The sequence below is a fragment of the Loxodonta africana genome, chromosome 25, assembly GCF_030014295.1.
Source record: "Loxodonta africana isolate mLoxAfr1 chromosome 25, mLoxAfr1.hap2, whole genome shotgun sequence".
NCBI classification, from domain to species: domain Eukaryota; kingdom Metazoa; phylum Chordata; class Mammalia; order Proboscidea; family Elephantidae; genus Loxodonta; species Loxodonta africana.
The window spans coordinates 28,346,008-28,358,966 of NC_087366.1; the positions used below are offsets into that span (position 1 = coordinate 28,346,008).

At 41.4% G+C, this 12,959-nt stretch overlaps 1 protein-coding gene across 1 annotated transcript; it reads left to right on the top strand.

The window, feature by feature from the left end:
• Window positions 1-1,134: 1,134 nt before the first annotated feature.
• MRPS14 (mitochondrial ribosomal protein S14) lies at window positions 1,135-9,252 on the top strand. Its single transcript, XM_003410883.4, has 3 exons — window positions 1,135-1,268; window positions 5,390-5,548; window positions 8,380-9,252. Exons 1-3 carry the CDS (start codon window positions 1,224-1,226, stop codon window positions 8,560-8,562), a joined length of 387 nt encoding a protein of 128 aa, XP_003410931.1. The 5' UTR covers window positions 1,135-1,223; the 3' UTR covers window positions 8,563-9,252.
• Window positions 9,253-12,959: the final 3,707 nt, after the last annotated feature.

Consider the following 12,959-nt stretch of genomic DNA (forward strand, 5'->3'; position numbering starts at 1 on the left):
CAATGAAATAAAGGTGCCATTTTGTTGTCCCACCTCAGTGTCTCCTTTATTGGCCAATTCGAGTCATGCCGAGTAAGAACCTGGGGTTTCCACCAGGTAACATAAGTGCAGGGGCTATGAGAGTACAGAAAAGAAAAGAGTAACTCACCTGAAGACTGAACGGGGCCTTGAGTTCCTTACGTGGAAGGAAGGAAACCTGGGAGAGGAAGTAGTACGTGCAGAGGTATGTAAGCGAGAAATAGCATAGAAAGTTGAGGCAACACGCAATTCCAAATGACAAAAACTTAAGGGACAGGTAAGCAGGGATAAAACTAGAAAGTTCAGCTCAGTGCGGGCCATGAGAGACCCTGTCAGATATCGAATGTGATGTTTTTTCCTCCAGTTGGTAGCAGAGGGTCATTGTAGGATTTTAAGCAGGGAAAGGATGAAGTGGCTAGATTTTAAAAAGACCTTCGGCAGCTGAGTAGAACAAGATGTTGGAGGAAAGCAAAACCGTAGTTAGACATTTAGGAGACTAATGTGGCAACCGAGGGAAAAATGATGCGAGTCTGAAGGTAAATGGCCCACTTTTCAATCAGCGGGACCTGGATTCAAAACCCAATTTAGCCTATTTATTACCTGTATGATATTGCTGCTGAACCTCTGTGAGCCTAAATTTCCTTATTTATAAAATGGAGATAATTCTAAGGAGCTTGCAGGGAGAGATTTGCAAGATCTTTAGGAGACATGACAGAAAAAGAGTTGGTAATAATTCCTCGGTTTCTGGCAAGCTGTGCTTTAAACTGAGTGGAGGATATAGATACAGCAGGAGGAGCAGGTTGAGAGGGACCGAGACGAACGCAGGGGAAGAGAAGTTGGTGATGATGAACTGGTACATGCAGAAGGGAGGGAGACGGGTAGGGACGTAGGTTGTTTAAGACGGTGTCTGATACAGACGTGAGAAAAAGGACAAGGCGGAGCGTCAGATTGTCCCTTATTATCAAAACTGGCCTCACAAATTTTTAACTTGTCCAAGTTCCGTTAAACATCGCGATAGCTCAAATCCCACAACTAACCCCTCCTTCCGGTAGCCGAAAGTCGGAACGTCGAGCCGGAAGCTCTTAAAAAACACCCATTGCACCGCCCCGTCCCGCCCCACTGAAGCCCAGGCCCTGTCTCTCACGTCCGTCTGTTTTCGGCCTTGTCAATAAAGTTGCAGCGATTTGACGTTTACGGCGGACAAAATGGCGGCTTCCATGCTGGGTTCGCTGCTACGCACCGTCCGGCAGGTCAGGCCCGCACCTTTATCCCAACCCCTACCTCCCGCCCCTGAATTTCCAGACTCGCAGATTTCCCACGGCGTTGTTTCCATTGGTTCCATGTCGCCCCGTCCTAGGGGTCCTCTCACCGCCCACTTTCCCCCCTCTGGGTTGGTTCTGGGGAGGTGTGTGTTGGCGCATACAAATTTGGTATTCGTAAGCCTATCACTGACTGGCATTGAAAGCTGCAGGATTGGCCCCCATTTACAAAGGGATGAGTGTAGGTAGAGAAAAAAGGGGTCCAAAGACGGAGGCCTGAGGAACTCCAACATTAAGAGGTCGGGGAGATGAGACCGAGCAAAGGAGACTGAAAAGGAGCTGTCAGCGAGGGAGGAGGAAAACCGATGAGAGTGTGGTGCCCTGGAAGGAAGTGAAGACAGAATTTCAAGGAGCAAGGAGAGATCAACTCACTGCTCAAATCTGACAGGTCTAAAAGGAGGGCTGAGAATTGGCTTTTTGGGGGTTTAACAGTATGGAGGCTGTTGGGGACCTGGACCATAGCATTTTCGGTGGTGTGACGGGGGCAAAAACATTTTTAGAATAGGTTCAAGACAGAAGGGGAGTGAAATTGGAGACTGCGTGTATGGATAATTCTTTGAAGGAGTTTTGCTAAGAGAGCAGAAAAATAGGTCGGTAGCTGGACGGGGAAGTGGGCTAAGAAGTGTTTTTTTTTTGTTTGTTTTTAAGTATGGCAGAAGTAACAGCATTTTTGTATATTAGAGAGTATGATCCTAGAATGGGAAGCATTGATGTTGCGGGAAAGGGAAGAACTGTTGGAGCTGTACCCTGTGGAGGCAAGAGGTGCTCAGGTCTTGTGCGTGAAGCTGAGTATTGGGGGCATGGATTGTAGCATTACTTTAGCATCAATAGCAACGCCAATAGAAATACAATGCGAGCCACATTTGTAATTTGAAATTTTCTAGTAATTGCATTACAAAGTGAAAAGAAACAGATGAATAATTTGTTTAACCCAGTATATTCAAAATATTATTTCAACATGTAACCAGTATCAAATGATCAATAAGATATTTTCCATCCAGTTTATATTTTTACACCCACAGCACATCTATTTGGATCCTAAATTTTCCACTGTTAAAATGGAAGCTGTAATCCTACCAAAACAATAAAGTTATACTTAACAGAAAAATATTGTACACTGCTTCTGTTTTTAAATTTAAATAAAATTTAAAATTCCGTTTCTCAGTTGCACTAGTTACATTTCAAGTGCGCACTTGTGGTCAGAGACTATTTACTGTATTGGGCAGAGCAGATCTGTAGTAACAGGAGGAATGAATGTAGAGCCTGTGGCTACAGATCCGCGTAAGTGGGTAAATGTGGTAGTGAGAGTTTGTGGAAGCTCTCTTCTGACTACTTCTAATTTCAGAATTAAAGAGGAAGTAAGGTCATCAGCTGAGTGCAGGGATGTGGAAACCAGTGTTAGGGGCTTCAGGAAAGCAGAGATGGTGAAAATAGTTCAGAGAATGGGAGCAAGTATAGTAAAGTGAGACAAGGACCAAGGAGATGGGGGTGTGCACAAGAAGTTTGTACTGATGAACCACGGAATTCAGGCTGGGTCAGAGAGGGAGATGGGAGATCAGAAGGTGAGAGACAGTGGAAAGATGGTAGGATCAATGGACTGAAAGCCCCAGAGAGGTCAAGGTACTGTTACTGGGATTTTAGAAGGAACCTAGTACCTAGAAAGGTAAGAAGTGATAGAGAATGAGATACACAAAACTAAGATAATAGAGGAGTTACTGGTAATGAAAGACCTGGAACTGAATAGCTGAAGAAGAGTAGAGAACAGAAATCTTTGGAGAGGACATCAAGGAATAGAGAGATCAAGGTATAATTTTGTGTATAGTGAAATCATCAAGAATTAAGACAGGAAGAATATTGGAGGGCATGAGCTAGGATCTGAAATCCTTGAGAAATTAAGTGGAGTGGTGGGGGGTGTGTTAGTAGACTGCAACAGTGAGGGGGAATGGGAGGTAGAGCCCAAGGGTGTGAGAGACAAAGCTGGGGCTTTCAGAAAGTAGGAAGGAGAATGGTCTGGAAGCTTCAATGAAGAGCAAGGAAGACACCTACCCCACCTCCAGGCCCAGTGACGGAAGGAAAAAGAACTACAGAAGAAGCTATGGGGGTTGGGGAGGAATTCAAGATTCAGCTAGAGCAAAAAGGTTAAGGAGATATTAATGGAAGTTGAGGACATAGGAGATTTTGATGATGGTAGACCATGAGGGCCCAGCAAAAGAATTTTAGGAGATGATGAGGCATGGGAGATGGGGGCAAGATAGGATGTGTGCAAAGCAGAACAGAATACAATATTAACATCTAAAGCACTGCTACAAACGGATAAGAAAACACTGACACTACAATAGAGAAATAGGCAAAGGACGTAAAACATTTACAGAAGATATAATAAACTAGTGTTTTATTTTAAATGTGTATTATTTTCATAGTCAGAAAAAAGTTATGCAAAAAAGGATGAAAGATTATATTTAAAAAAAAACAGAATCCTTTTAGGAGGCAGTAGAGAGGAAGTTGATTAGGAGCAGTGTGAAAAAATAATTCGAGGAAAAAATGTTTGATTTTGTTTTCTAAGTTTCCTTAACTTTCAATTTTGTAGGCAAAAGTAAACCTTGCATTGCCCCTCAACGTGAATTGTTTCTTTTAGCCGGAATGATTTTCTCACGGTCTTATGAATATATCTTGCTCATTTCCATATTTGTTTTGAACAAACTTCACCTTCTTTCACCTGCTCTACTCCCCAACTGTATCAAATTCTAGCAATCCTTCAAAGCCTCCTTTAAGCCCTCCTTTTTATGGCACCTATTTCTAGCCATATGGGGCTTTTCCTACAGTGACCACTCCCCTCGACTTGTGCTTTGTATTAATTCAACTCAGTGATGTGCCAAATCTGTGTTTAAATTCTTCCATACCTTATTTCCAAAAGATGATTATTAAATCATTCTAGTTCCCCATGGGACTTTTGCTTAGTAATATGAACGCAGAAGGCACTCAGTAAATCTTTTCTTAATAGATTTAAAAATGTTGGCTTTTCAGTATAGTATTCTCATTTTCGGTTTTATTTTCTGCTGTACATATATTCTATAAACAGCTGTTATAGGAAGCTACCATTATTTTGTGCCATTGCAATTTAATTAACATGTAATGTTTACTCTGGTTTGAGAGTGAACTAAGTTTCTAGTGTCTATACTCCCTATGCCTGAAGTGTCAGAACTGTAAACTATCATCATGTAGATAAAATGTGTTATACCAAAGGACCTACTAGTGCTAAGAAATACTAGGTCAGTGATAATTTCAAAGGACCCTTTGACCCAGCAATTCAGCTTCCAATAATTCATCCTGCAGATATATAGGAACACATATGAAGTGATGTATATTTAGTTTTTTTTATATACAAGGTTATTCATTGCAGCCTTGTTTGTAATGATAAACTGTGAGATAGGGCCCAGCTGTCCACCAATAAGTCTCAGGTCAAATGACCTAAGATGCATCCACACAGTGGAAAACTATGCAGCCTTAAAAAGTGAGTAAGCTTTTTACATATATATATGGGAAGATTTCTGAGATGTATTGTTAATTGAAAGTAAAAAACACAGGAGAAGTATATACATGTATTTGTATAGACAAAAATCTCAGGAAGGATACACAAGAAATGAATAACAGTGGTTACCTTTGGGGATAGGTGGCAGTCACTGGGCAGGTGAAGGATGAGATGGGAAGGAGACTTTTTACTGTATGTCTTTTTATACTTATTTATTTTGAGTCATGTGACTATTAACCTAAGTCAGATAATGATATTTTTAAAATTTATGAAAATTTTTTTACCTTCTAATACCTACTGTATTGGCACTGTATTAATTATTACCATTTTGGCTTAATGTACATCCATTACAGTTACTTGTTCTGAATTAAGAAGTCTATTATTTTAAATTATTATTAAAGTGATCCAAAACAACATTAAAAATACTAGGTCATAATGACTGAAAGAGGATTACAGGATTGAGAGACACTGGCAGAGCCTGGGTCTGACTAGCCCTCACTTGTTTGTTGTCTCTGTCCTTTAGATGGTTCCTTCATCAACTTCAGGTCAAGCTCGAGGTTACTACGTAGACTGGAAAATGTTGCGTGATTTGAAGAGACGAAAAATGGCCTATGAATATGCAGATGAAAGGCTACGGATCAATTCACTCAGGAAGAATACCATTTTGCCAAAACACCTTCAGGTTGGTTAATTGTGCCCCTGACTACCACAAAGCCAATAACTCAAGTCAGGACACTTTAAATACTGTTTGTTTTGACTTAGTTATCACTATACTTTTTAGGGAATGAGAGCAAATACTACAAGTCAACACAAACCAATCCCTTGAAACTGATTTTGGTGAGGCTCAGATTAAAGAGAGCTATTTATACTAATTAGCCTTTCAACTATTTTATTAGGTGATCCTTAGTACTTGTGCACAGTGACCATGAAGAAATTGGGTAATTATTTTGACCTAAGGTCTCTCCCCAACTTCATCCCAACTTTTGGGATGGCAGACTTTGCTGATACCTAGGACTGTGTGCCTAGCATGTGGCCTAAACTGTTCCTCACCTGTGATCATTCCAGTCCTGTTTTCTGAACTCCGTTGCCCACCTCTGTGTGCCAAGGTGGCCTTCTATTTAGGCTTACTTTCTTGTCACACTCAAATGAGAGGATGCCAACCCTGCTCCCACTTGGCTTCCTGAGCGTAAGGTCCTGCACCTGACTGTTGACAGTCTTGTCTGGGTTAAGCCAGACAAGCAGAAGACCGAGTGCCCTGAACCACTCTGTTAGGGCTTTTACTCTAATGGCATTAAACTACCTGTCTGCATTTAGGGAGTCATGAGAAGTGGACCCTGAGAAATTCAGCTAAAGGTGTTGCTGAGGACATTATTTATGAAGATCCCTAGATCCCTAGCAGTAGCTGTGCAGAGACTCTGTGAATGTTGCCTGCCAAATAACTTACAAGCCAAATTTAGGCCCCAGTTCCAACAAACCTACAAGCTTTCACAGCATGCACTTTTGTATCCTGGGCTTTTGCCTCGGGCTTTTGCCTTTTCCACTCTGGTTTTCCCTTTGTCTCAATTTTCTCGTTTTGTAAACTGTCTTAAATCTTTTTTGGGAACGAGGAGCACAGATAGATCTTTTTGGGAACAAGGAGTAGGATTGCGAGACAGAGAGCCATCTTTCAAGGCCTATATCCATGAAACTTTAGTCTTCCAGCCTACTCATCTCTCCATTTCCTTCTAAAGCACTTACTATCTACCACTCATGAACTTAAGGATACCATTTTATGTAATTCTGTAAGTATTTCATAACAACAACACATACATACATAAGCTCTTGGAGATCAGAAACTATTCTTAATCCTTAACTTTTTACATTCATTTAGTGGCTTTCGTATGCATTATCGCATTTAATTTGTATACTATTTATGTGTAGTTATTTTGCTTCTCCCACAGTCTAGCACCGTGGCAATCATACTTGTAAGAACACTTGTCAGATTAATGTGCATATAACACACACAAACATACTTAAAAGCACATTCATAAGAATAAATCTCTGCTGACAAAATGCTAACCCAAGCCACTGGCATTTCTTGCCCAGGCTGCTATAGTAATCCCCACTATTCTCCCCTCAGCCACTTTTGCCACCCACCCCCCATTCATTCGCTGTGTTGCAGATGATCTTTTAAAAATGTAAATCTCATCTGGTCACTGCTCTCTATTTCAGCATTCAGTAACACGGGTTTCAAAGCTCTATGACAACTGCCCTTGCCTCCCTTTCTGGCCTCCCCTCAAACTGCCTTCTCTCCGTCTCGATTTTCAGCCTAGTGGTTTCAAACTTTCATGATTCAGAAATCATATTGGACCACAAGAGAAATGCATTTTTATGTTTTCTAAATGACTATACCAGTCTCTTAGGGCTGCTGTAACAAAATACCACAAACCGGGTGACTTATAAGAACAGAAATGTATTGTCCCACAGTTCTGGAGGCTGGGAGTCTAAGATTGGAGTGTTGGCTGTATTGTTTCCTTCTGTGGCTTTGTGTGAGAATCACTTCCATGCCTCTCTCCCAACTTCTCACAGCTCTGGCCATTCTTTGGGATGCAGCTGTGTAGTCACATGGCATTCTTCATCTGTCTCTTTCTCTGTTTCTGCTCCTCTCTTACAAGCACGCTCCCATGAATGAACTAGAACCCACCCTGCTCTGGTATGACCTCACATTAACTTCACTGATAACATTTTCAAATGCCCTCTTTCCAAACACGATCATGTCCATAAGTTCCAGGGGTTAGGACTTCAACATACCTGTTTTGGGGACACAATTCAATCCATAACAATGACTTAAACAAGAATGTATGTAGCAACATTATAATAGCTCAAAACTAGAAGCTACCCATATGTCCCTTAGCCGTAGAATGGGTAAGTGAATTATGGTACATTCACACAAATAAAATTACCACCAATGAGAATGAACAAATTATACCACATGTGACAATATAGCTGAATCTCCCAAGCATATTGTTGAATGAAAGAAGCCAAGCAGAAATGAATAAAAAGAATACATACTGTGTGGTTAGATTTATATAAAATTCGAAACAGAAAAAACTCATCTGTGGTATTAGCTAGCAGTCAGGTTAGCTGGTACTCAGGGGTTAGTAACTGAAAGGGGCACAGAGAGGGCCTAGGGTGCTGATAATGTCGTTTCTTAACCTGGTGCAGGCTACATAGGTGTATTCTGTTGTGAAAACTTATTACACTTTTGATTTGTGGATTACCATGTATCTATCCTAAATTTCAATTAAATTTGTAAAAAGTTGTATTGAGAGCGTGGTACACGTCTGGCAGCTTTTGGATCTGTTTGTTTCCACTCAGAGGCTTAAGTTCACTACTGTGTCCAGGGTCCTCGGGCCAAACCCTGGCCACATTAGTGAATCTAGCTGTCTTCCTCTTCTTCATCTGAGCATTTAACTAAGCATCTGGAATAAATAAATGCATGTGATCTGTGTAACAGTGTTGTGATTTCCTTAGGAAGTGGCTGATGAAGAAATTGCTGCCCTGCCTCGGGATAGCTGTCCTGTTAGGATCAGAAATCGCTGTGTTATAACATCCCGTCCACGTGGTGTAAAGCGGCGCTGGAGGCTTAGTCGTATCGTCTTCCGCCACTTAGCTGACCATGGGCAAGTTTCTGGAGTCCAGCGAGCAACGTGGTGAATCAGCTCCAGAATCTACTGAGTTTGCAGGGAAGCTGTTTCTATCAAGAAGAGACTCTTCTGATAGGCAAAAACCTAGTTTTTTTAGGGGTCCAGTGTAGGAGTCCTGATGCTGTCTGTAATAATTACTTAGAAAATTTAAATGAAGAAATTTGGATGTTCCATTCTGTCAGTGAAATGTGGCTGTCAGTGAATTACTTTTTCTCTTGGACTTAATAGATTAAAAATAATGTTGCAATACACGGTGCAAAGAGTTGTTGTTAGGTGCTGTTGAGTCGATTCCAACTCGTAGCGACCCTATTTACGACAGAACGAGACACTGGCTGGTCCTGCGCCATCTCCATGATCGTTGCTATGCTTGAGCCCATTGTTGCAGCCACTGTGTCAGTCCATCTTGTTGAGAGTCTTCCTCTCTTTTGCTGACCCTTTACCAAGCTTGATGTCCTTCTCCAGGGACTGGTCCCTCCTGATAACATGTCCGAAGTATGTGAGACAAAGTCTTGCTGCCCTCACTTCTAGGAAGCATTCTGGCTGTACTTCTTCCAAGACAGATTTGTTTGTTCTTTTGGCAGTCTGTGGTATGTATGTTCAGCATTCTTTGCCAGCGCTACAACTCAAAGGCATCAGTTCGTCTTCGGTCTTCCTTTTTCATTGTCCAGTGTTCTCATGTATGTGAGGCAAATGAAAACAACATGGCTTGGGTCAGGCGCACCTTGGTCCTCAAAGTAACATCTTTGCTTTGTTAACACTTCAAAGAGGTGTTTTGCAGCAGATTTGCCCAATGCAAAGAGTAGCATAATAAAAAATATTTTCTGTGAAAATATGCTGTGTATGCTTTCCTTTTCCTTCCAGTTTACTCTTTCAGCCCTTATTTTTTTAAGGGCAGAGTTTCACAAACAGTTTATAGTTAATTCAACTAACTGACATGTATATGGTCATTTATAGTGATTTTCAATCCTAGTCTGTCTCCCCGACCTGCTGAGCTCACCTTACTATGAGGGTTTTTTTTGGTAGAGAAACTGTAGATTGGAAGGTAAAGCTGATGTCTTGCATCACGTAACTAATGGTCATCTGCTCTGTATAATGGCTGACAAAAGGCAGAACCCCTGAGTGTTTTCTTGTTCCATCTTCAAGGATCCTTAGAACAAAATGTGTTGTATAAGTTCCTGAAAAACCTATCTGAAGAGACAAGGTTTTGATAGTATATATTCCCGGTATTCATGTTTTATTTAATCCATAACAGAAATGAGTAAGAGTAGCAGCAAAAGGTTGTCTCATGCACTAGCTCAACATTGACTGACAGACTGACTGCCCACTCTGTTCCTACCAACGAATAGCTACAAGTTCAGAGGGACAGGATTGTCAGCCCAGTGATGAAAGTATACATGGAGGAGAATGGAAGCATCTAACAGCATTGGGAAAGGATCCTTGGAAATGAACCTGAACTTAGGAAGCAAAGGATGAGGAGATTCTTAGCAAGAGAAAACAATAGAAGCAAAGACAAAGACATCAAACAGTGTATAAGCAGTGAAACTATGGTCAGAAACCTGAAGTACAAGGCAAGAAGGGCCATATCTTGGATGATCTCACCGTGTGAAGGAATTAAGACTTGATTTAAAAACCACCTATCAGAGAGTTTTAAGCAGAGGAATGACATCAGCAGTTTCCTCTACAGATAACTGGCAGCTGTGTAGTAAATGACTATGAGAGGAAAAGACTACAGGCAAAACACTGAGAGGATGTCTTCATTGTTCAGAAAGAGGAGGGCCTGAACTAAAGTCATGGTGTTAGCAAAGAAGAGAGGACACATTTAAAAAGTATATTTAGGAGAGAAAATTGGGGAAGATTTAGTGACTGGTTATATCTGAGAGGTAAAGATGGCTCTCTGAGTTTCTGATAAGGGTGACTAGATAAAGGCTCCAAGATGGAAAACATGGGGGAGGGGGGAGAATGGGTTTAGGGGTAACAGTAGAAAGATGAGTTCAAGTTTCAGTAATGCAATGTTTGAGATGCCTAAGTCATCCTGATGAAGAAGTCTAGTATTCACCTGGATAGCAGAGTCAGAAACTCAAGTGGGAGGTGAAATCATACAAGGTAATTACAGTGATATACCTTGGATTCATAAAGTTATATAACAGCTTACCAACTGGAATGTTCTAGTTAATATCTCAGCTAGTAACTTCTTTTTAGGTGCCGATTTTTGACTCATATTGACCCACATGACAGAGTAGAACTGCCCCATAGGGTTTCCTAGGCTGTTGTTTCACAGGAACAAATTTTCAGGTCTGTCTCCTGCAGATCCACTGGGTGGGTTTGAACTGCCAACCTTTCAGTTAGCAGGTGAGCACTTAACTGTTGGGAATGAGAACCATAACTTTGCTGATGTTTGGCATATCATTCATAGGAAACTCCACCCCCACCCCCTGAACCCCATCTTTTGGTTTGAATCAGGGTCTAAGCGTGATCCATATATTTCATTTGGATGTTTTTTTTTTTTTTTAATTTTTTTTGTACGTTTAAGTAAAAGTTTACAAATCAAGTCAGTCTCTCATACGAAGATTTATATACACCTTGCTATATACTCCTAGTTGCTCTCCCCCTAACGAGACAGCAGACTCCTTCTCTCCGCCCTCTATTTTCTTGTCCATTCAGCCAGCTTCTAACCCTTTCTGCCTTCTCATCTCCCATCCAGACAGGAGCTGCCCACATAGTCTCATGTGTCTACGTGATCCAAGAAGCTCAATCCTCACCAGTATCATTTTCTATCCTATAGTCCAGTCCAATCCCTGTCTGAAGAATTGGCTTTGGGAATGGTTCCTGTCTTGGGCTAACAGAAGGTCTGGGGACCATGACCTCCGGGGTTCTTCTAGTCTCAGACCATTAAGTCTGTTCTTTTTAAGAGAATTTGAGGTCTGCATCCCACTGCTCTCCTGTTCTCTCAGGGGTTCTCTGTTCCTTGTCAGAGCAGTCATCGGTTATAGCTGGGCACTATCTAGTTCTGGCCTCAGGCTGATGTAGTCTCTGGTTTATGTGGCCCTTTCTGTCTCTTGGGCTCATAATTACCTTGTGTCTTTGGTGTTCTTTATTCTCCGTTGCTCCAGGTGAGTTGAGACCAATTGATGCATCTTAGATGGCTCCTCCCCCATGGGTCTGTCACTTTGTCGTACTGTGGGGGCTTGCATGTTGCTGTGATGCTGGAAGCTATTCCAGCGGTATTCAGATACCAGCAGGGTCATCCATGGACAAAAGGTTTCAGCTGAGCTTCCAGACTAAGACAGACTAGGAAGAAGGACCCATCAGTCTACTTCTGAAAAGCATTAGCCAGTGAAAACCTTATGAACAGCAGCAGAACATTGTCTGATATAGTGCTGGAAGATGAGGCCCCCCAGGTTGGAAGGCACTCGAAAGATGACTGGGGAAGAGCTGCCTCCTCAAAGTGGAGCCGACCTTAATGACATGGATGGAGTAAAGCTTTTGGGACCTGACGCTGATGTGGCACAACTCAAAATGAGAAGAAATAGCTGCAAACATCCATTAATAATCAGGACCTGGAATGTACAAAGTATGAATCTAGGAAAATTGGAAATCATCAAAAATGAAATGGAATGCATAAACATTGATATCCTAGGCATTAGTGAGCTGAAAGGGACTGCTATTGGCCGTTTTGAATTGGACAATCATATAGTCTACTATACGGGGAATGACAAAAAGAACACTTCAAGCTCTGAAGTACAACGCTGACAGTGATAGGATAATATCCATACGCCTACAAGGAAGACTTTTTTTTTTTTTACAAGGAAGACCAGTTAATACGACTATTATCCAAATTTACACATCAACCACTAGAGCCAAAGATGAAGAAATAGAAGATTTTTATCAGCTACTGCAGTCTGAAATTGATTGAGCATGCAATCAAGATGCATTGATAATTACTGGCGATTGGAATGTGAAAGTCGGAAACAAAGAAGAAGGATCAGTAGTTGGAAAATATGGCCTTGGTGATAGAAACAATGCTGGAGATCGAATAATAGAATTTTGCAAGAACGATGACTTCTTCATTGCAAATATGTTCTTTCACCAACATAAACAGTGACTATACACATGGACCTTGCCTGATGGAACACACAGAAATAAAATTGACTACATCTGTGGAAAGAGACGATGGAAAAGCTCAATATCATCAGTAAGAACAAGGCCAGGGGCCAACTGTGGAACAGACCATCAATTGCTCATATGCAAGTTCAAGCTGAAACTGAAGAAAATCAGAGCAAAATATGACCTTGAGTACATCCCACCTGAATTTAGAGACCATCTGAAGAATAGATCTGGCACATTGAACACTAGTGACTGAAGACCAGACGAGTTGTGGAATGACATCAAAGACATCATACATGAAGA

Coding starts and splice junctions, on each gene's coding strand:
- MRPS14 (XM_003410883.4), top strand. CDS start 1,224: ATGGCGGCTTCCATGCTGGGTTCGCTGCTACGCACCGTCCGGCAG. Junction 1,269..5,389: donor TGCTACGCACCGTCCGGCAG/GTCAGGCCCGCA, acceptor TCTGTCCTTTAG/ATGGTTCCTTCATCAACTTC. Junction 5,549..8,379: donor TTTTGCCAAAACACCTTCAG/GTTGGTTAATTG, acceptor TGATTTCCTTAG/GAAGTGGCTGATGAAGAAAT.